Below are 21,943 nucleotides of genomic sequence, written 5' to 3' on the forward strand. Positions count from 1 at the left end.
AGCAGCAGGTGGCAGGTAGCAATCAGACACAGAGGGCTGAATCCTTAAGTGTGATCGAGTTTATTAGCACGCGTGTGTTTTGGTTTGGTTTTCATTTGCATGCTTTGGCACGTTTGCTGTCTGTGTAGCCCTGTACAGTGCTGAAAGGACATATTTCCCAGCTGGTCTTATTGTCGGCTTGGCCTTCTCTAACAGCGTCCGTTTAGTGTTTGGATATCGTAGCGTACATACAAGAACGACTGCCAGATATTATGTTTGGGAGGATAAAAAAAGACATGTTTCAGAGGAAAATGTATGTTTGTTTTATATATTTTTAAACGTGGCCGTCTGATGTCCAGTCTCATCTCTCCTGTCGATGCATCAACACAATCAAACCTTCAGAAGACACACCGTCATCAGAAATAACTTTACTACTGCATGAAAACATCATGTGACCATGTCATTGAAACTTTTTAAATATGAGTGATTGTTCTTGTTCTGAGGTGTGAATACCTGTTCTTGAGGCATGTTATTTTATTTTGAATACTGTGCATGTGGCACTTCTAAAATGCTGATTCAGCTGTCTGACTTTGTTGTAAAAACAATTGTGTGAATATTGTGTGTCAGAAATTATAAATGTCCAAACTGACAACAAACTGTGTATACTTTGTCATTCTTTGGGGTTATTTGACAGAACAAGCCATGTGGAGCAGGTTACTGATGACAGCTAATAATAGAATGATACTCACACTGACTTCATAAACAACACCCTGATTTATTTTCGGAAAACAACAACAATTAGGATATTTAACAGAACGATCCATTTTTTTTTTACAATGGCACAAGTGCCTTATTACCCATAAAACCATTGGGGCAACAGGAAGATCAGGGTGGCGGGGAATTGAATCCTCAACGTGTGGAGCTCCTTGAACTTTTAGTGCTGCGACGCAGGTTCTCCAGCTCTCTGTGAGTGGCCATCACCTTTCGACTGGAAGAAAACAACCAGAGCACAATGGCTGGACATTTGGTTTCAAACACATGTACACTTAACAAGGAGGGCAGATTGAGGCGAAAAGGAGGATGAAAATTATGAGTACAGTAAATATGAATTCTACCAGGATGGGATACGTGTGCTGGTTAAAGTGTCGCAATATAGAGTTAGAGAGAAACAGCAATGTGCCCTCACATCATCAACTAACCCTTTTCTTAACTTTTAGAGGTATAGAAGAATTTTAAAGCAACATATTTGTCATTTCCTCAACATATTATTCAACTTTTACTCCCAACTTCTAAAACTTATTGCAAACAATTAGACTGCCATTTTCATATATTTTTTGCTATTAGTCCCTAAGATCATTTAAACATTAGTGTTTATGACTCGGATAGCATTTTTGTCATGTGCATTTATATTTTTTGCTTCATATGTGTTGCTCTAGGGTGGGTAAGGTGTCGTTTGGCTACTCCTAAACCCATTTGATTTGTTGCCCATAGTGTTTCAGTGCATCCAGAGAAGATGCAGTGACCCTCAGGTGGCCCCAGCAAAAGGTGCCAAGAAGTCTACAGCTACCAGATCTGAGCACACACGTAAGCCAATTAGAGCACAGGGGCGGGTGTCAAGAGGATAGGTCTGACCAATGGTATTAGAAGTCAAAAGTTCAACTTTGAGAGAGAGGAGGAGCAGAGTTGGATGCAGAGGGAGGTCAGACTAAAAAGATGAGGAGACAGGTACAAAGAGCTGATGGTACAAACTAACTTCAGAGAGGAGAGTTCTCTGATGAGCCCGCAGAGCAGGTCTGAAGCATCTTCATGGCAGTCTGGGAAACCAAGAACTTCCTCCTTTTCCATCACCTCCTCTTCACTGAATGGAGAGGGGGAAAAAGTGTTTTTTTAAGTTTGTAATATATCTTTAATGTAACTTTCTTGATACAGTAGAGTACTAAAATGTGTGGATAAGTTATATTTATAATCAGTAAGTTCAATAAATCACTAAGTTTTTGTGTAGGTGGTAAAGAATACCACTGAGTTTCCCCAAGTCTCAAATGGGCTAAACACTGAGCTGAAACTGGGGGTTTTATGTGAAGAGAACCTTTATTCACCATGATGTAATTAACTCAATGCTGTAAAAATCCTATTGTTTTATTATTTCAATATCAACAATGTTTATAGTTAAAGCTCCTGAGAGGAACTTTGGGTTTGTGTTGCCCCCTGTGGACAAAGCCATACCACTTGTCTCTTTGCTGATTTTCTCCTGTACATGCTGAAGTGTTTTTTTTTTCTCATCCCGCTTTCAAAAACATATATCATATATATATAGTCATATATATCACTCACTTTTAATTTTTGCCCTGGAAAATGTAATCAAATGTAGCATTGTCTGATACCTACCCCCCCTCCAGCAGTTTTAGGCATTAAAAATACCTATACTGAAATAATCAATCTAGTCGCTGATGGTCTGGTTTGCTTTTGTAGCTCGTATAGAGTAATCAGAATTAATTTCAGTCTGTTTCATAACCAGAGAAAAACTCCTCACAGGGGCTTTTAAACAGTCCTTTTATCTTTTTTTCCCTCTTTACTGAATTCTGTTTGAACTTAGCTTTTATCAAGCTAATTTTTAGAGTTTTGAAATTGGCTGTATAAATAATATGTATTCAAATGATCTTTATTATCATACAAAGGCCCACCCATGTCTTATATCCTTACGTCAGATAAATGGTGTTCAGCTGCGAGTCTGAGACATAATCCAAGCACCCAGATCCACACGGGTCAGAGTCGTCCCGAGTCTTGGAGTGTACAGCGTTCACAGTAAAAGGACCAACATCAGGTTTATCTTCTGGATCAGACTGGGGACAACAAAAATAAATCAAACACCTTTTAAAGTCACAAAACAGTACAATAACCTTATATTCTATAGTATAGTATATATCAATTTGGTTATGTTTCAGCAAAGAAACTGACCACTAGCAAATATTTGGTATTTTCTCTTCATAAATGACTTAAAAAACTACTTAGTTGTTTCAATGAGTCTCAACAAAAAAAAAAACATAATAAGGGTCACTACTTTTTATGTTTGCACCACCACTCACACTGTCTTTCCTCTCTGAGCCACTGGAGGTCACTGTAGCCTCACAGAGCTCCACAGAGCCACAGTTGAACCCCACTGACTGGCTCTCTGTGGATGAAGCCCCTGCTTCAGCTCCATCACCGCCCCTGTCATCACCAATCAACTCTTCCTTCTTCTCATCTCTTGTCATGATCACACTGTTCACCTGCAGAAAGGAAGCCTCGGTAGCACCCAGGCCCTCAGTCTCCTCATTCTGAGTTGGATTAGAGCAAGTAGTGAGGGTCGGACTTTGGTCCACTGCTGACCCATCCTCCCCATCCTTCATTTGTTTGTCCTCCTCCTCTTTCTTCTCAGCAAGGAGTCCCAACATTGGGTCAGTTGTTTCCTCTGGGTCAGGCATGGTACATCCTTCAGCCTCCCATCTCTTCTTCTCGCAGCAGCCTGGATCACACACAGCATTGGTCCCATCTGAGGTAGTGACAACCATGTGGACCTCAGGTTCTGCCCTGTGTGTTAACAAGGGAAGTAACACGTTACTTATAACAGTACTCCTTCTACTGTTATCAAGTGTGTTTTTTTTAGTGATTTTGCTTAAAATTGACTTGAGGCAAAAATTAAACAGGACGTATGACAACAGTTCAAATACATCCATAATTGAGTAGAGATGTTGTGGATTTTAAATCAAACTCTTTCATTAATCGTCAATGCATACAGGAAAAGTACAAACTAGAAATGTATGATATCAAACATGTGTTTGGATTCCTCAGTGCATTATTCTGACCTGTCATTGCCTTCACAGTGGCCGGACTGAAGCTCTATCTCTGCCTGGTTCTGCTCTGAGACAGTGCCCACTGGAATGGAGAATGAGGATGGTAAGGAGGGTGAAGAGATCATCTCTCCCTGAGCCACTGCGTTATCATTAATGTGCGGCTCTTCTCTCTCTGTTTCGTTCTTCCTGTTATCACACTTTTGTGTCTGCAGAATGTGACTTCGCTCTTTCTCTGTCAGACCACACATACCCATCCTTCGCTTCTTCTTAGCCGGCAGCCTCGCTGCTGCCTCCTTTGTGATTACCTTCACATCAGCCATGTGTGCATTACTGGATTCTTCTCTGCCGGTCTCTTGGTTTCTCTCCACATCACAGTGAGACTTCTCATTTGGCTGCTCTTCTAAAGCAGATGTACAGGATCCATCTTCCTCTTCAGAGGTTTGCATAAAGACGTGAGGTTGATCATTGCCTGTTTGAGATGACGATTTGTTACATTCGTCTGCAGTTATTTCCTCCTTGTCCCCTCCACTCTTGTCGGCACCAAAAACTTCCAGCTGAGAATCATTGTTGGGACAGGCATCTGTAGTCTCTTCTTGCTCTTCAGAAGCTTTAACTGTCACATTTGTTGCGTCTGCATGTTTTTGTTCTGTAACAGGATCTTGTTTGGTGGGATAGGCCTGCTCTGCTGCCTGATCCTGTTGAATTGAAACCACAGCGGACAGTTGGACCTGCAGCAGTGTAGCTTCCACTGCTGTATTTTTTCCTTCAGTATCCTGGACACCATCAGTCTCAGAAATTTCCTCACTTGGACATTCCCTCTTCCTTGACCTGAGTGACCGAGGCTGGGCTGAAGCCAAGCTGTCTGAACACACAAGAACCAACTCATTTAATCACAGTCTGATGATAGGGAATCCCTGAAGCTGTTTAAAACTTAAAATGAGCATATTGATGATGAAATAAAGCAGTTGTATGTGAAGTACAGCTTGTCTTTTAGTTCGCTAAAGTGTTGTTGCTAAAGTGTCATTATTCTCTATACAGTATAGCTCGTCCTTTACCACTGTTGTTGAGCTTTGCTTTTCCTTTGGCCATCTCCTCTCACCGAACAGAAGTTATCTTAATGAAATACATGACAATATAGAGGCAAATGTGAAAATTTGTTATGGTGATATCTTCGTGGTTAGCTTATTGCCAACTAACAACAGTTTATGACATTTTCCCCTTGAAAATAGGTAAGGTAAGTTAGTAAGAAGCTAGCTAACATCAACAAAATGTTACTGACTAACTGAAAATAGTTGAAGATATGGCTTTTGTATTGAGTAAACTGGCTGAGCTTTAATTAACAAATTTGTGCTGATCAAGCTAGCCCCCTTTTAATTTGTACACAACGACAAATTGTCGACTTCCACGCTCTTCCAACCACCCACCTGAACCTTGGCGTGGACTTAAGATGTTACGTCGGTGTTTTACGTCAGCAATGGGCGTGTTTCGTCTAGCCGTAAAGCGTTGTGTGCGTCGCCCTGGGATACGCAATGTAGGAAGTAAATTCCAAAGCTTGCCGTTTAATGTTTTCATAGCTCAAACTAATCGTTAAAAAAACCTGCCTGTTTGTACAGGTTCTTTCTACTATTGTTTCTGAGCAGTTTCGGACCCGACCAGCTGTCAGGCTAACATTACGCTCGGTCAAACTGACAAGGTAAATAGCTCGTCTGCACATTTATAAGCCATGTAATAATTTGATTCTTTGCTAGCTGTTAGCCGTAAATAGATCGATACAAGTTGGTTCTGTTTAAGATTATCTTACATAATAGTCGAAGTTGCTGCTATTTAAGTCGGTACTGAGTCCATACAGTTGCATTAACAGTACATGCTGTCACTTATTTACACGTGTCCAATCTTATTCTTAATTAGTTCACTGCATCCCTCCTTAACTTCCAGGTAACGATAGTTACAGTCCATGAGCCGAAGTCGGAACCCCCCTCCCCGGGGTCAAGGGGCAGCCCGAGCCAAACAGGTAACAACCACCATCTCTGACATGTGTGAATCACAACTGGTGTTTTTATGTCAACAACAGGTATGATTCAGCAGCTCTCTCCCTGTCTCATCTTCTGTCTGTCTTGCTGTGTCTCAGATGGGGCTGCTCCTTGACCTGTCCCCGGATGGAGGGATGAATGATGATGGAAACGATGAAGACCTGGAGGCAGAGCTGATGAATCTTGTGGGAGGAGGTGGAGGAGGGAGATCACAAGGGAAGAAAGGTGATGGCAGAGGTTAGAAAGAGTCTTTCCTTGTTCTAATTCAAAGAGTGTTAAAGGTTTTTTGTCTTTCTGTCTCTTTCTCTGTATGATCTGGCTTCAATGTTGTTCTCCCATATATGATTCAGTGCTGTTTGTGATCCATTATTTCAATATTCAGCTCCTGTTCCCATGGCTGAAATAGAGCAAATGGCAGCCCTCTGTATGAAAGATCTGGATGATGAGGAAATGGATGATGACGATTTGGATGATGATGATCTGCTGGTAACACACTCACATTGTATTTTTTCCCTTTTAGAAATTAAGCAATGCATTGATTTAGTATTTGATTTACTGCTTTTTTCTGTAATATATGATGTTAAACATGGATACTCTTTAGGTCTTGGCTCTTGGCTCAACAAAACAAGTAATATGAAAACATCAAAAGAAATTGTGATGGCCATATTTTCACTATTTTCTAACATTGCACAGACTGGATTACTATTTTATTAATCAAGAAAATGGTAAGTAAATCCATAAACACTTGAATTGCTTCAATAATCTATATTTTCCCCTGAACTGTGTACATGTCTGTGTCTCTGTACATAGGCCGAGCTGAATGAGGTTTTAGAGGACGATGAGGAACAAGCTCCTGCACCTCCCCCTCCTGCCATCACTCCCAGTGCTCCCAAAGTGAGCAAAACATCCCACTCTTCTCCACCTGCTGCTCCCAGTGGTGCAACTGGGGTGGAGTCCCACCTATTGGAGCGCGTTGAAATGTATAAGACAGCCATATCCAATGCCAAGGCTGCCGGGGAGACCAGCAAAGTTCGAAGATATGACCGTGGGTTAAAGGTAAAATTAAGAAGGAAAAGGGGAAACATTAAATACAACCTCAGTACAAGTTGATAGCCATACATATATATGACCCTAAGAATTAATATTGTTAAGAATTGCAAATTTCATTCTCTGAAATATTGACAACATATGTTCATGACTGCTTTCTTATTTAACCCTAGACACTGCAGTCATTGTTGACGTCTGTCAAGAAAGGAAAACCAATCAATGAGGAGGAGATCCCGCCTCCTGTTGCTCTTGGTGGAAAACCCAACACCACAGCCGAGTCTGAATCGATCAAGGAACGAGAAGTGCCAGAGCCCACGCTGGTGCCCTCTCCTCCCACAAATCAGAAACCTCTCAGGGAGGCTTCACCAGCACCTCCTAATATGAAACCGTTTCATCTGACCCCGCCACAAAAACCTGCTGCAGCCGTCACCCCGGAAACACCTGCTATCTCCCCCCTTACCCCCAGCCAGCCAGACACACAGCACTCAGGTAAACACACCCATGATGACATCCAAAGTTCTCTGTGAATTTTTCATTCTGGTCCTTTATAATAAACATATTACATTTATGACACTCATCATTTGACTGAAAAAGGTATAAATGTCATCAGTTTGGCACCGCTATTCAAATGTATTCAAAGACTTTTGGTCATCTTATTGATTTCATTCAGACAAAACTGCTGAAAGGACTTGTTGAGTAATGGATTATTAGATTGCTGCAAGGACTCTTTCCCTTTTAATATCTTAATGCCAAACTTATCTCTACTGGAAAATAGTCAGTTGTTCCTTCCATCCAATATGTTCGAGGTTCACCCTGTGTCTTCTTGCCATAAATGTAGTATACGTTTACTACTGTTGCAGCTTAAGTTGCTTACTTTTTAATTTATTTGTTTATTTGACATGTGCACATGTTCTTAGCTGTACCAGATTTAGCTGTAAGCTAATTTGCATCTGTCGTCCCTGGGCAGGAAACAGAGAATAAAAGCACAATTACCAGACAGTACATGTTTTCATTTCACAAGATTTCACAACATTAAAACACAACAGCTTACTGCTTTTATGTGTGATGATGGGAACATGATTGGGTTGATTTTAGCCATGATTTCATCTTGCATTAAAAAAAACTGCAGCACTCTCTTAGTTTTCATTTACTGCTAATGAGATATCAATATTAATACTTTTTTGTTTTGTTTTGGACAACTGACCATAACATAAAATGCACTGCTCATTTGTTACTGCTCTCACACACAGTCCCTCAAAAATATCAACACTAAGTGTCACAGAGATCCTCCTGTGCTTTTAAACAAACTAGTATTTGTGTTTCAGAGCTGAAACAGGGTGTACTGAGCAGACAGAGGGAGTATAAGATGGCTGCCATACATGCCAAACAGGGTGGAGACATTGAACTGGCCAAGCAGCATTACCTCATTGCCAAGGTAACACTTCACATGAATGAGCCTTTTTGTTTGTACAGGTGTTCAAAGAAAAACTCAATCTTAATATAGTTTACTTCATTTCATGCAGAAGCTCGATGTACTGGTGGAGGCGGTGGACAGAGGTGAACCGGTAGACCTGAGCTCACTACCTCCTCCTCCTGGTCAGTGTTAACACATGAAGAAACACTTTTTACAGAAAGGTTTTTTCTTTGATTCCTTCATGGAGAATTGAGCTCCAAAGAGTCGCATCAAGTTGTTGTTACAATACATTTGGGAAGATGATTGAAAAAATAGATTTCACATTATTTAGAAGTACCCATATTACATGTTATGAAGCTACTCTGGCACCATGTCATCCAATTAGTGTGTTTCCAGTTGTATTCTGACATCTATTTTTGTTAGTATAATAATGTTCTGAAAGTGCTATTTATAAGTATGAATCATGGTCAGTTATAGCTCATTCTCTGGCTACATTTTTTTAGGGCCACAAAAAACAGACAAGCAATTCTGGCCTTAACTGTAAGATAGGTCATTAAATGAAGGCCTTTTTTAACAGTTGACAGACTGTGTTTTATTGTGTTTCTTATTTCTTCTGCTGATCTGTAAACTAATGATAAACCATCTCTGCACCTTCATTGGTGTCTGCAGGAGACGTCGTAGCAGAGCACTCGGCACCTCCTCCTCCTCAGTCCTCTAAACCTGTTGCCCCTGCTGCTCCTGCTGCTCCTGCAACCGCCCAGGTGGCCACAGCTGGTAAGACCTCATTAGCTCGGATCCTTTCCTTTGGAAAAAAGTGCCGTTTAGGGCAGATGATAAAAACTTAGCATGTTGAATTTAAAAAATAAAGTGAGTCTGTGTGTACTCTGCAAAGACCTGCCTGCTCCCAGCAGTGTGGCTGAAGCCCTGCAGCAGAGGATGGACATTTACAAGTCAGCAGCAGAGGGAGCCAAGAGCAAAGGAGATGATCGTAAGGCACGCATGCACCAGCGCATTGTCAAGGTACACACCATGCACGCTAACAATGCCTTTCTGAAAACTGATGTATAATTCATAGTTATAGCTGGAACTAATTCAAAGAAGACATTAGATGTTCTCCAAAATACATGTTTTTGTGATGCGCCTTGTATTCCTGGTTGCTTGCGGCTTTTTGGTGTTTTTTTTCTAATTTTCCCTGAATAACTTGTGTGTGACTCACTTTATTTTGACTTAAAATATCCTCTGTTGTCTTGACTGTAACTACCACTTTTGCTCATTTACCAACCAGGATAGCCTGCAATTACGTCTGTCTTGTTCTCTTAGGATGGTTAAATCGTAATAGGAAACCTCTAAATTAAGTACATGCAGCTGAGGTTGAGTTACACGGATAGTACTTGAACATGGAGACAAAAGCATAAAAGAAATGACAAAGAGAGATTGAGAAATAATACATATTTTACAGATTACTAATATCCAGTCTAGGCAGATGGCTGTTCAACATGAGTCTGGTTCTGCTCGAGGTTTCTTTGCCACTGCTGCCAAATGTTGCTAAGTGCTGCTCATGGTGGATTCATGTTGGGCCTCTCTCTAAATAACATAACAAAGAGTATGCTCTTGACCTGCTCTGTCTGTAAAGTGTCTTGAGATACCTTTGGTTATGATTTGGCGCTATACAAACACAATTTGATGATTGATAATATGGGAGCTAATAAAGTTTAATTTTAAGAAAATACACCTTTTTTAAATGTTACACCAACATCTGCTGAGCTGTATTGCCCTTCTTCATGTGGTGCAGACACTGCTTACTGCGTTATATGTTCTATTTTTAGTTGAAGTTTTCATATTGCTGCATATGACTTTATATATGGAAACATATATTGATATATCTGTCATAGGCCCATATCAGCTAATATATGGAAAATGGTATACGGACTGCACTTTTCTAGTCTTGTGACCACTCAAAGCACTTTTACACTACGTGTCACATTCACACACTGATGGTATGGCCACCGGGACACTTTGACATGTAGACTGTAGTGGTCAGGGATCGAACCACCAACATTCTAATTGAGAGACTCTACGACTAAGCCACAGCCGCCCCATGTAGCCGTATATGTGGGTAGAGCTGTAACTGTTCTGTCGTTGTGTTTTACCTTTTTATGCAAGAATGACAGCATGTTTTTTTTGACCCCCTTCTTTTTGGAAAATGGCAGATATTCAAAAAATTACAACATGAATAGTAACATTTAGTTAAGTAATAATACTAGAACATAATATCGTAAAAGTATCAGATGGTGGAATTTTCCTTTAATAACTTGTAGCTGAATAATCAGTTCTCTCATTTTGACTTTACAGCAATACCAGGATGCCATCCGAGCTCACAAAGCTGGACGGCCTGTCAGCCTGTCTGATCTACCTGTGCCACCAGGTGACTTTCTGCAAGTGTGTTTCAGACTTTTTGCCTCTAGGTTGCACCATTTACTCACAATAAGTCACATGTGTTTGGTTTCTTAAGGCTGTCCACCACTTCAGGGCTCAGAGGGGGGCCAGCAGAACTTCATGGGCGTCTTGGAAACAGCTATGAAAATAGCCAATCAGGATGCGGACGCAGAGGACGATGAAGAGGAAGGACAAAGAGAGGCTGCTAAGGTAAAAAGAAAAGTAGAGGCACTACCAGATAGTAAATTGTTTTTGTGCAGCCAAAGAATGGGATTGTTTGCCTTTTAACCAAAGCTAATAATGTTTTACTGGTTGTCATGCCAGCTTCTGTGGTATGTTTTTTAATCATTAGTCTCTGCTGCACTGTTCAACATAAAGAGCAACTTCATGCAGATAAGCACATCATGAAAAAGAGTTTAGTTATTTTATATATTAATTGTTGCTTGCTTAGTTTACTGAAGACTAAGCTGCTGAAATAGTTAAACATGTTTAATCAAGTTGACGATGTCAGAAGCTGTTACAGTTCAAAAGCACCATACTGTACCTTGAAATCTGTTTGCATTTATATTGCACTTCTCTGATGATCCCAGCATCATATTTTGTTTCTTCACAGCCGGCAGTGCGACCACCAGCACAGAAAGCAAAGTCACCGGCTCCTCAGGCCCCTGGAGGCTCTGCAGCCGTAAAGCTGGGACCTAAAGGTGTGTTCAGAGTCTGGCAGGCAACAAAGTGTTACAGGAGGAACTGTGTCACTTCTTTGTCTCTTAATTTTCCTTGTAGCTCAGCAGCAAGTGGATTTCCTGTTGCTAAGGCGACAAGCTTTTTTACGTGCAGCGCTGCGCTCCAAACAGATGAAGGTGAGCTGGGCACTCTTTTTCCCCTTTTTTTTTTTTCTATTGATACATTGCCTGCCATCTTTATATTTTTGTAGATGCCTTTATTAAAGCTGCCTGTTGTGTTATGGAGTCTTGAACATCTGCTGTGTTGCTGTGATTTTATTGACGCACCATCTGCTGATGTTTGTTTGTTTGTGTGCAGGACATGAATGGAGCCGCACACCACCTCAGACATGCCAAGGGCCTGGACCCCATGATCACCGCTGCCAAGTCTGGCCTACCTGTTGATATCACCAAGGTTATAAATATATTATCACGTACATTGACCTACAAGACGATACAGAACGAGTTAGTGTGTTGAACATGTCACAGGAGAAACACAATGTGTGAGGTGTGTTAACACAAAGTGTGACAGAAATAGACGACAGTAGGAAGGAAACACAGTTTGAAATCAAAACACCTTTGTGCTCATCGTCGTCTCACCTTCTGTGTGTTTGTGTTCAGACCTCTGTGTGTGTGTGTGAGTGTATGAGTCTATCTGCATATTCTCGGCGTCAGTCCACTCCTCATATTTCATATAGTTTCCACTTTTCCCTCGTGACTTTTTTTCATTTTGCCTTTTTATTCAGCATCTTTGCTTCGTATGAATCATGTATTTCCCTCTGACACAGTCCTGCATTGTAATTACTGAGAATATTATGCTTGTGCCTCTGTTAGTTTGTCTTCCTGTCTGTCTGCAGAATATCACACCAGCTGAGAAACAGATATTCATCACTCCTAGCAGATGGAAAGAGGTTTTGCAAAGGAACAGCTAATGAGCAATTTGATGCAAGCTGCATTCAGGGGTTCTCAGTTGTGTGGCAAATCATGAGGGAATACTTGAAGGGTCAAAAAGGGTTTGATTATTTAGTTTTAAACCACATTTGTATTTGTCTTTTTTTGAAAGATTCCCAGTGCTCCAGTCAGTGAGGAGGACTACTCCCTGGCTCGCTCCCGCTCCTCCCCTCTCTCCCCTCGCTCCAGTGAGCAGTACCACGGCCTCATGGATCTTATGCGAAAGCAGCACGAGGTCAGGACACACCTCTCCCTTCTCCTTTTATCTACATTCACAAAAAAACAAATCTCTCTGTATATTAGTGATCAGCTGTTGTTAATATTATATAGTAGTTATCATTAGAGCCTTCTTTACTTTTCAGGTTGTGCAGCTGTTGGACAAATTTCAAACCACAGTTGTTTTGTATCTTTTTGCTTCCTACCCACACGTTATTTTTGTTCTGTATCTCCATCTACAGAAATGTCTGAACTACTCTCAACAGTTTACACAGATGGGCAGCGTGGCTGAGGCTCTGAAGTAAGAGATGTTCCTCTGAGTTTGTTTGTATATGTAAATTTTATTACACAAGTTATCTGCCACCAAGTTAGATGTAATGTAAGTGTAACTCAATTCTTAATGTCAGTGTTGGTTAAAATTGATAATTGGTAAATTAATATATAAGAATCAGGCTAATAATACATATATTACATGAATCATTTCATATAATCCGCCTTTTATTGTATAATATACATTTTTACATATTTTATTTTTTGTTTTTTTTCATCACAGACAGTGACAAAAAAAATGTCAAAAACCATACAACACATCAAATGACAAATATCATTTATGCTTTACTTGAATACAAATTCCAGTATCAAATTTGAGAAGTAAATGTTTGATTTTACTTGACCTACATGATTTATCATGATTTATTTACATGAGTATTTTTGTTCATCTGTGATTAATGTACTTATTGATTAATTCTGCTAACCACTTACGAACAGTTGTAATTGGGGGGGGGGGCTCAGTGGTAGAGTCCTCTTTCAATCAGAAGGTTTGATCCCTGACTGCTACAGTCACATGTCAAAGTATCCTTGGGCAAGACAAACACTGAACCCCAAATTGCTCCATGTGGCATAGCCATCGGTGTGTGAATGTGATGACTGATTGACAGTTGGGCACTTTAAGTAGCAGCCTCTGCCATCAGTGTATAAATGTGTGTGTGAAAGGGTTAATGTGACGTGTAGTGTAAACACATACAGTGTAACTTTCCTGACATATATTTGCATGTTGTGTTGTATTCATTCTAGGCCTACATATTTTAACTGTCACATATCATACTCTACACCTTTTTGTACATTCCTGGATATTCTGCATCGCTTCTTTTTTCAGATATGCTTTGAAAAACATTGTCATTCCTAAAAACAGAATTCACAGATAATGTTTCTACATTTCTTATGTAAACAAGAATTTGAAAGATTCAGAAAAACGTGTTTTTTTATGCAAATAGAGCTGTGTGGCGATCAAACTAGTGACATTATGACAGCAGGCCGCCATGTAAGACTTTTAATATGAGATGTGAGCATTTGTGAATAAGGACCATCTCTGTGTCTCTGCAGGTTTGAGAAGCTCTGTGGGGAAAGCATGAAGTACATAGAGATACTGAAGAATGGCCACACCAAGGGCCAGCCAGTCCCCAAGTGCCGCACAGAGGAGAGGACCTTCAACACTGTCAAGTCAGCAACAAACCTATGAATAATGGATATTATGTGATAATGTATTCTCATACAATGACAGACAGAGAACTCTTCTTAGCCATGCTAGCAGCTCGGTCGGACAGTTTACTTTGGAAAACAACTAATGAAATGATTGACATCAGAGTTTTGAGAAGGGATTGTGAGCATTCATTAAGTCCTTTTTGACTTGTTGCATTATTGGAGCAAAAGGTGAAATTGTCAAAGATGTTGAACATGGTAAACTTTATATTCCCTAACCATTAACATTAGTTAGTATTGTCATTGTGAGCATGTTAGCATGCCTAAGGGTACCCTCACTGAGCTGCTATCACCGTCCCTGAGTCTATTTATTATTCAAGTGGCCAAATTCTTCTTTCTCTCTCTGTTTTGGTGGTTGCTACATGACCTGATACTTCATAAGTAAACTGATCATAAACAGTGAAGAATTTTTCTTCTGTTAAACCTGTGGCTCTTGTTGTACATTATACTGTGTTTTTTTAAATCTGTCACAATCATTGACATGGTTTGGAGGGAATCTTGTTTACTTTTACATGATGTAATTAATGATCCACTCTGGTTATATAACTTTGATTCCCAGTAAGGGGATTTTTTTTTTTTCATGATTTGTGACAGTTAGAGGACAAACAATGTTTAAACTGTCTGTCCCTGAAACACAGTCTGAAATGAAGCTGCAGCAGCAGGCAGTATGGGTCCTCATAAGTTGTTTAACCAAAGACGTCCAAACTGAACTGAGTGTTTATCTGATTTTAAAGATTTTAAATGAATTAATCACTTGCTTATTTTAAAAACAGAGTGAGCAGTTAAGCCAGAGTGACTCACTGTGACTCACTCTAGTATCAAACCGAGCTTACAGCTAGGTGACTCTGGCAGTGACTCATTGAGCAGTCAGGATTGTTTGGCTCTCAGCGATGCTGACTGCTTGTTGTCTCTCACTCATGATGTTGTTGCTGAATGATCTTGACTCCTGCTTTTGTCATGTAGGATCTACCCCAACCTGACACCTAATGAGCTGATACTCTACATCATCAGAGGCATAAACCTACCCGCTCCCTCAGGTACTAAAGGCAGGTCTGGGTCTCTGATAACCCGACAGTAATGTTGTGAATGTATGCTCACTTCGACCTACATCTCTGCCTTTAGGTGTCTCGGCAAGCGATCTGGATGCCAGTGTGAAGTTTGAGTTTCCTTTCCCCAGTGCGGTAAGAATCTTTTACACTCAGTGAGTAGATTATGCATGTTTCACTCTGTTTATAGCTAGACTTTTTTAATGCATCAATTTATGTGTGTGTAGGAGGAGGCTCAGAGGGACAAAACCAGCACAGTAAAGAACAGCAGCAGTCCAGAGTTTAAAGAGCAGTTCAAACTTAACATCAACCGTGCACATCGAGGCTTTAAACGAGTCGTCCAGTCCAAAGGCATCAAGTTTGAAATCCTGCACAAGGGGTAAAAACCACAAACTTCCCTGTCTGTCTTCATGATTTACCCTGTAAATGTCACGACTGTTATGTTTCTCTCTCTGTATTTAGAGGCCTCTTTAAGGGGGACAAAGTAGTGGGAACTGCTCATCTGAAGCTAGAGGCTCTGGAAAACCACTGTAATGTTAGAGAGATCATAGAGGTGAGTGTTTATTACATACAAAAGCACAGATGCATATGAACATGTACACACCATATCTGTCTAACAGGGTGTATGTGTTTCGTAGGTGATGGATGGACGTAAAGCTACAGGTGGCAAGTTGGAGGTGAGGGTGAAAATGAGAGAGCCTTTAACAGGAGTTGATCTCCAGCCGGTGACAGAGAAGTGGCTGGTCCTCGAGCCTGTGACTTCCCTCTCTCCTCCGGAGAGACAAAAGGAACGGGTGAGTGGAAGTTTCTCTTCCCCACAACATGCATGTCTTGAAGAAGAGATTGTTTGAAAGTACGCAGTGTTATAACATCTATCACATCTCACTGTGAGTGCGATTTCATCCACCATTCTTTTCTATTTGCTCTTAAAAAACATGGAAACATCAGAAATTTGAATAAGAAGAAATGTTGCGAAATATAGCTCTTCAACACTTTGCTGACGTGGAAAACTTGTCTGATGGAAACACAAATAGCCACTAAACTTTCAGATACTTGAAGCTATGACATTGTTTTGAGAATTACCCTAATCTGATCTTCTGCCATCTAAATATAAAGCTGTTACCCTCAAAATTGTTCCTAAAATTCAAGGAACAAAAGCTAACACCATTGGCACAAAAAATGTACAGATGATGTCAGTTCAGCAAAGTCTCAGTGTGTGTGTCTGTTTGAATCAGGCTCCGTCTCCTCGGTCTAAACCCAGACATGAAGCGAGCAGCAGGAGCAGTCATCCCAACAACTCTCCTCCGCAGTACAAACTCCACAGCTTCAGCCTCCTCAACTACGACAGGGAGCGGCTAGAGAGGAAGGTATTTATGTCTGTTTATGTTTGTTTGTGTGGACCGATCCCGTCAGCCACATCCACCTCTATAATGCTTGTAATGGAATGAAGGCATGCAGGTCTTGTCAGTCATTACACCTGTCTCTCAGTTGGCAGAGTACAAAAAGGCGCGACGTGATCCCCCATCTGACCTCATCCATCAGTACAAAGAGGTCACTCACAGACTGCAGTGGCAGAAAGCACAGCTGGAGCGTGCCTCTCCTGCTCTGCTGTCAGGTAACACACACAGAATACACACCAGTGTGTACATTACTAGCACATATGAATATATGTATTCTATTCCTGAAGCTTGTAACCCACATTTCCTTCATCACATGTGTAGAGTATGAAAATGTGCTGCGGCGTTTAGTCCAAGGACTTGCGGACTCAGTGAAGAAATTCTCCAGCCAAGGCAACAGGGTGAGTGAAGATCAGGGGATGAATGTTACTTCACCGTGGTGGTTGCTGCTCACTTGCAAAAGTAGAGGCTCACGGTGTATAAGTAAGAGAAAACCTCTGAAGGACGTTTTAATGGCTGTTTTTTTTTTAAAACTAGTACATTGTTATTGGAGGAAAATGTCCAGAAGATAATTACATTATCTTTGCTCTAATGTGCAAATCGGTTGGATGGGTAATGTCTTCATGCCCTGAAAATTCTCCAATATCGTAGGCATTGTTGGCGGTTCTAATTTAATCCAAATCAAGCCACGTTGTCACTGCCGGTCGCTGTGTTCACTATAATACAAAATTCAATAATCTCCGTCAAATGCATTAAAGATAAAGTAACAAGGTTTCTTCAAAATGCAAGAAGTGAAAATACATATTGGTGTTAAATTGTAGGGAGTAAAAGATAAAAGTAGTCAGACACCTTAAAGTGGCAGTCAGCCACATGAATAGTCCAATGGAAAATTCTGCCTCTCTGTGTCACTCTGCTCCACCAAACACGCATGCACTTTATTGCTGGCAAAACACGACTAAAGTTATCATTATAGTTGATCAGTAGTAGTAGTAGTAGTATAGTATATATTAGTAGTAGTATGAGTATAGTATGATTTTTAGTGTGGACCACCTTTTTACCTCTAGGAGTTGGAGCTTAGTGCTACCGTTAGCTGTTACCGTAAGAGCTACCTTTTACCTGTCAAGAAGGAACAGGGCAACCTCTGCATCGCTTCGCTCTTCAGCCCGTCCCACTTCCACTCATCTGAATTCTCTTTTTATTTTGCGCTCTCGTTGTAGCTTTTTTCTCCTTTAAGGCCTCCCTTCTTTTGCTTCTTTGGCAGTATATGTCATTGTCGGCATAGGAGGTACAGGAGATTTACCACACACTGCCGTAGCTCCTGACTGACACAACCTCTGCGAGCGCACTGCTGACACAAGTCACGTGGAAGCCAGATAACGTTACTTTGTACAGAGTCGCTGTGATTGGCTAGTTTCATGGAAAGCTAACCCTGATTGGTTGTTTGATTCAGACCGGACCAATTTTTTAACAAACTAAATACAAAGGGACGGGCTCTCACAGCCACAGATAAGCAATCAACATCATTTCAGTTTAATGTTGTTAGGGAAATGCAATGATGAAAATGTATTATTTTAACCAAATTCTTATGAAATAATGTTGCCTACTGTGGCCAAGTAATGAAGTAACTTCAATTCTTGGTAACTTCCCAGCCCACACAGGGCATGTTAAAAGTTTTCATTTTCTCTTTATAGGACGCTGCCAAGGATGGACTGGGCAGATTGAAAATGGTAGAGAGTGAGGTAAGGATTGCCATGCACTGTCAGTACACAAACTGTTTTTATCATCATGGCAGCTCATATAATCAGTGTGTGTTCTCCTTTTTCTGTCTGCTCCAGCTGGAATCTCTGAAAAGGAAACGCACTGGATGAGAGGACAGTAAGGGAGTGGGGACTTGGCTGGAGTACTGTTATATCATCTCTCTCTCTATTAAACACACTCATATACAAACACTACAGCGGGTACTTTAAAGTACCTTTAGCATGACTCTATGCTGCTCATGTCCATGACAACTGCATGACCCAAACCGATAACTCATCCAATCGATCTTACTCTATAACTAACGTGTCACTTGTGGTTAGCCGCCTGCCACAGTAATTAAATAAATCTGTAACTACAAGGGGACAGAGCCTAAAACAAGCATTAAAATGAGAGGAAGGCTTATTTGCACTTAAACAAGACTAGCACTACATTAAGCTGCTTCTGAAGTACGGCTTTACAGACCTTACCTGCACTCTGTTAACTGTTGTTATTCCCATCTTTCCTTTGAGATGCTTTGGTGAAGAGGTGCGTTAAACGGCTTAAAGTTTTACATTTGGCACCAGCTCAGAGAGGCCTTTGGTGTCCAGAGATGACCAAAAACTGTGTGTGTGCATGTGTGTGCTCAGAAGTGTGTTTAACCAATGGACTGACTGAGGTGTTTTTAACCCCTTTTCCCATATTTTATGTGTGTAATGAGCTTAATCTAATCTGTCTGCTCCAGTGTTCCCAGATTACAGTAATCTGCTCCGTTTGGAGTTGTGTGATATGGGAATAAAAAAAAAAACGGGGCTTCGGGGCGCCGCAGCCTACATCCCATAATGAGGGATTAGTGTTTGTGTCACCAAGGAGACGACTAGATCAGACGTAGAGTCGCCTTTGGGGCTGGGGAGAGGGGGTGTTAGCAGCGTGCAATGAATGCGGTAGAGGCTTAGCTCTGCGAAAGGATTGCTTCTTCTTCTTCTTCTACTTCATCAGCTGTTTCTTCTTTGTTGTCTTCTTCATCTCCACTTTCTTCACACAAATTCCTTTGCATTTCTTCATAGATTAATCAGAGTCATGAGTAATAGGCTGCTCCGCTTGGATTTTCTTTAAACTCTTAAACAATGTTAAGTCCACTGTGCTGTTGATTTGAAAATAATTAACAGCTGCTGCGTCAGTGGGCTGCTATTTTCCACAGATTTTGGCATATGCAGTTTGCAAAACCAGATTGTGTCCCACAGAGCTCTCCAGTGGAAGCACACTGAATATTCTGCCCACAAGAAGACACCAAATATGTGTCAGCAAGGCTGGGTAATTGCTCATCTCTGTTTCTATTCTCCCTCAGACATCCCTGTCATACTCAGCCTTCTCCTTCCTCTCTTCTTTACACTCTCTCTGACTATGAAGGGGAAAACATTCAGATGAGTCAAACTTTATATGTGACAAATGCAGATGTCTTGAAATCCATCACTTTTCAGCAGCGGCAGATAAACAAAACCAGTAATGTGACACATGAGTCACATTGTAGTCTCTACTATGTTTAGTACTCTGGACAGATGTTTCATCCGTGTGTTTGACGACATGCTCTCCTCATTCTGTTGATCCACGTTTATTGCATGCAGCCCGGATGTAGCAGACTACTTTAAATAAGCCTTCCTGTGTGACTGTAGTTGACTCTTCACTTTAGATGATGTCTGTTAACTCCACTAACAGTATCGAGGTCACGTGACACAGCACAGCAGGGATCATGTGTTTGCCCTAATCCACCAACTGCATCACCCCATTAACAAATAATCCTGGGTGAAGTTGACCTGATGTTGCCATCCCTAGACTGTTTGGATATTTATGTAACACCCCTTCCCCCACACCCCCAATTTTTTCAGTGTATTTTGACTCTTATGGTGCTTTTCATCAGCTGATGGTATTTAAGAATAACGGGGCAGTTAAGGGACTAATTTTCCCCTGCTCATAGTGGATTAATGACCCTTAGTTTGATATAAGGTGGCATTTAAAGAACTGTACCACGATGCGTACAACTTTTAGCGCCCCCCGCTATGAACACTTAGCATTTTTTCGGACAAATTTTCAATGTATTTACAGTAATTTGCTCTGTCTAGAGTGTTACATCAGATTGGATGGGCAGCCAATAACTTCCATATACTGAAACATCTTTAAGCAAACTCTTAAAAGGTCCTACGTTTAAGCGAGACATTTGTCTGATGAAGTCTGTAAGACATCACAGTAAACAAGGCTTTATTAATGTTTATTACATTTGTATTGCACAGTAGTGCAGTTTAAACACATTTGAACAGATCGGCATTAGCAATAAAGATAATGTAACTGATGAAAATGAATGCAGACTCAATGGATTATATAACTTAAGTAGGTTTTCTCATTGTAAGTAAATTAATGGACCTCAGCGGCTGCTGGAAACTTCAAACAATTAGGACTGCATCGAACACTGTCTATTAAATACCAGAGAACCAGTGAATAATACCTGATAGAATTAGCAAATCAATTTCTTCAAATCACAGAAGACAAACAACAAATTGTCTTGATTTAAATCTGGATATAGGGAGTGTGTGCTATTGTAGGCTTGAAGAACAACTTGCACAATTAGATATCAAATAAATGAATCATCACATTTTTTCAAAAGCACCAAAACAACATTACATTTCTCAAACACAGGAATATCTCACTTTGCAGAAGAACTATCGTTGATGCAAACTATATACGGTTTGTGTTAAATGGGCTAAAAACTGCAAAAGACTCGGTGCAACCCTTGGGGAAAAAAGTGCAAACTGCTCAGCACCCCTTCCTTTCACTCCAAAACCTTTAACCCCATATAACCCCAAGCATAAACACTCCTGCCACATCACCCCACTGCTCGGGTAACCTCGCGGCCTCTGAGGCTGTCCTGTTGTCATGACAATGAGCTCATCAGCATTCAGTGTGGTAGTTTGGATGGTCAGGACCGGCGAGAGGGACATATTGTTAAAGTTTGTCCTGCTGGTAACTCACTCCTGTCTACAGAACATCCCACATTCACTCCTTCTTATTGTTTCATTTTTAAATGTTTGACTCTTTTCTTCATCTTTAATTGGTCCACACGAAGACAAGACGACAAGAAGAACGTTAGGTGGATGGATTATATTTTCAGCTGCAGGAAATGTTTTAATCTGGGCTTGGGAAGAAACTATTGTTTTTATCGGTTAATGAATGTCATGTAAGGGCAATCAATATAAATGAATATTTATATACAGTAAATATACAGCGTTATATGCTCTGTGTCTATTTTTAAGTGTCAGTCATGATGATTTGTGCAGCTCAAAGTGGGAATGTATGAAAGCCTGATTGTGAAGGCTTTATTATCTATGTATGAGGTCGGTGTTAACATGAATAAAATGGTGAAACAGCGGCGAGTTTGTGTTTTGACTTTTGATTTCTTGTTGCTATCTCACCTTTGGTCCTTTTTAACAACTGAAAAAACATACAAAATACAGAGACTACATTGGAGTCTCATATATTCTATATTCGTGATTGGAGTTGGCAAAACTTTTTCCACAGTATGACATGATCAAATCCCCCAAAGTGTGTAAATC

General features: G+C 40.6%; 1 protein-coding gene across 1 annotated transcript; it reads left to right on the top strand.

Moving 5' to 3' along the window:
- The first annotated feature begins 5,355 nt into the window (after window positions 1-5,355).
- On the top strand, window positions 5,356-21,752 carry cc2d1a (coiled-coil and C2 domain containing 1A). The gene is made up of 28 exons (XM_069665650.1): window positions 5,356-5,502; window positions 5,745-5,820; window positions 5,938-6,076; window positions 6,222-6,325; window positions 6,650-6,895; window positions 7,060-7,375; window positions 8,212-8,321; window positions 8,410-8,482; window positions 8,970-9,074; window positions 9,193-9,320; window positions 10,653-10,725; window positions 10,813-10,946; window positions 11,350-11,437; window positions 11,517-11,593; window positions 11,775-11,870; window positions 12,519-12,641; window positions 12,865-12,923; window positions 14,006-14,122; window positions 15,125-15,198; window positions 15,284-15,342; window positions 15,435-15,586; window positions 15,670-15,760; window positions 15,846-16,001; window positions 16,443-16,574; window positions 16,696-16,822; window positions 16,929-17,005; window positions 18,296-18,343; window positions 18,440-21,752. The coding sequence occupies exons 2-28, from the start codon at window positions 5,764-5,766 to the stop codon at window positions 18,470-18,472; spliced, it is 2,994 nt and encodes a 997-aa protein (XP_069521751.1). The 5' UTR covers window positions 5,356-5,502; window positions 5,745-5,763; the 3' UTR covers window positions 18,473-21,752.
- The last annotated feature ends 191 nt before the right edge of the window (window positions 21,753-21,943 follow it).

Source organism: Semicossyphus pulcher, unplaced genomic scaffold (genome assembly GCF_022749685.1).
Source record: "Semicossyphus pulcher isolate SPU_LCO1_2020_fin unplaced genomic scaffold, fSemPul1.0.p SCAF_17, whole genome shotgun sequence".
NCBI lineage: Eukaryota > Metazoa > Chordata > Actinopteri > Labriformes > Labridae > Semicossyphus > Semicossyphus pulcher.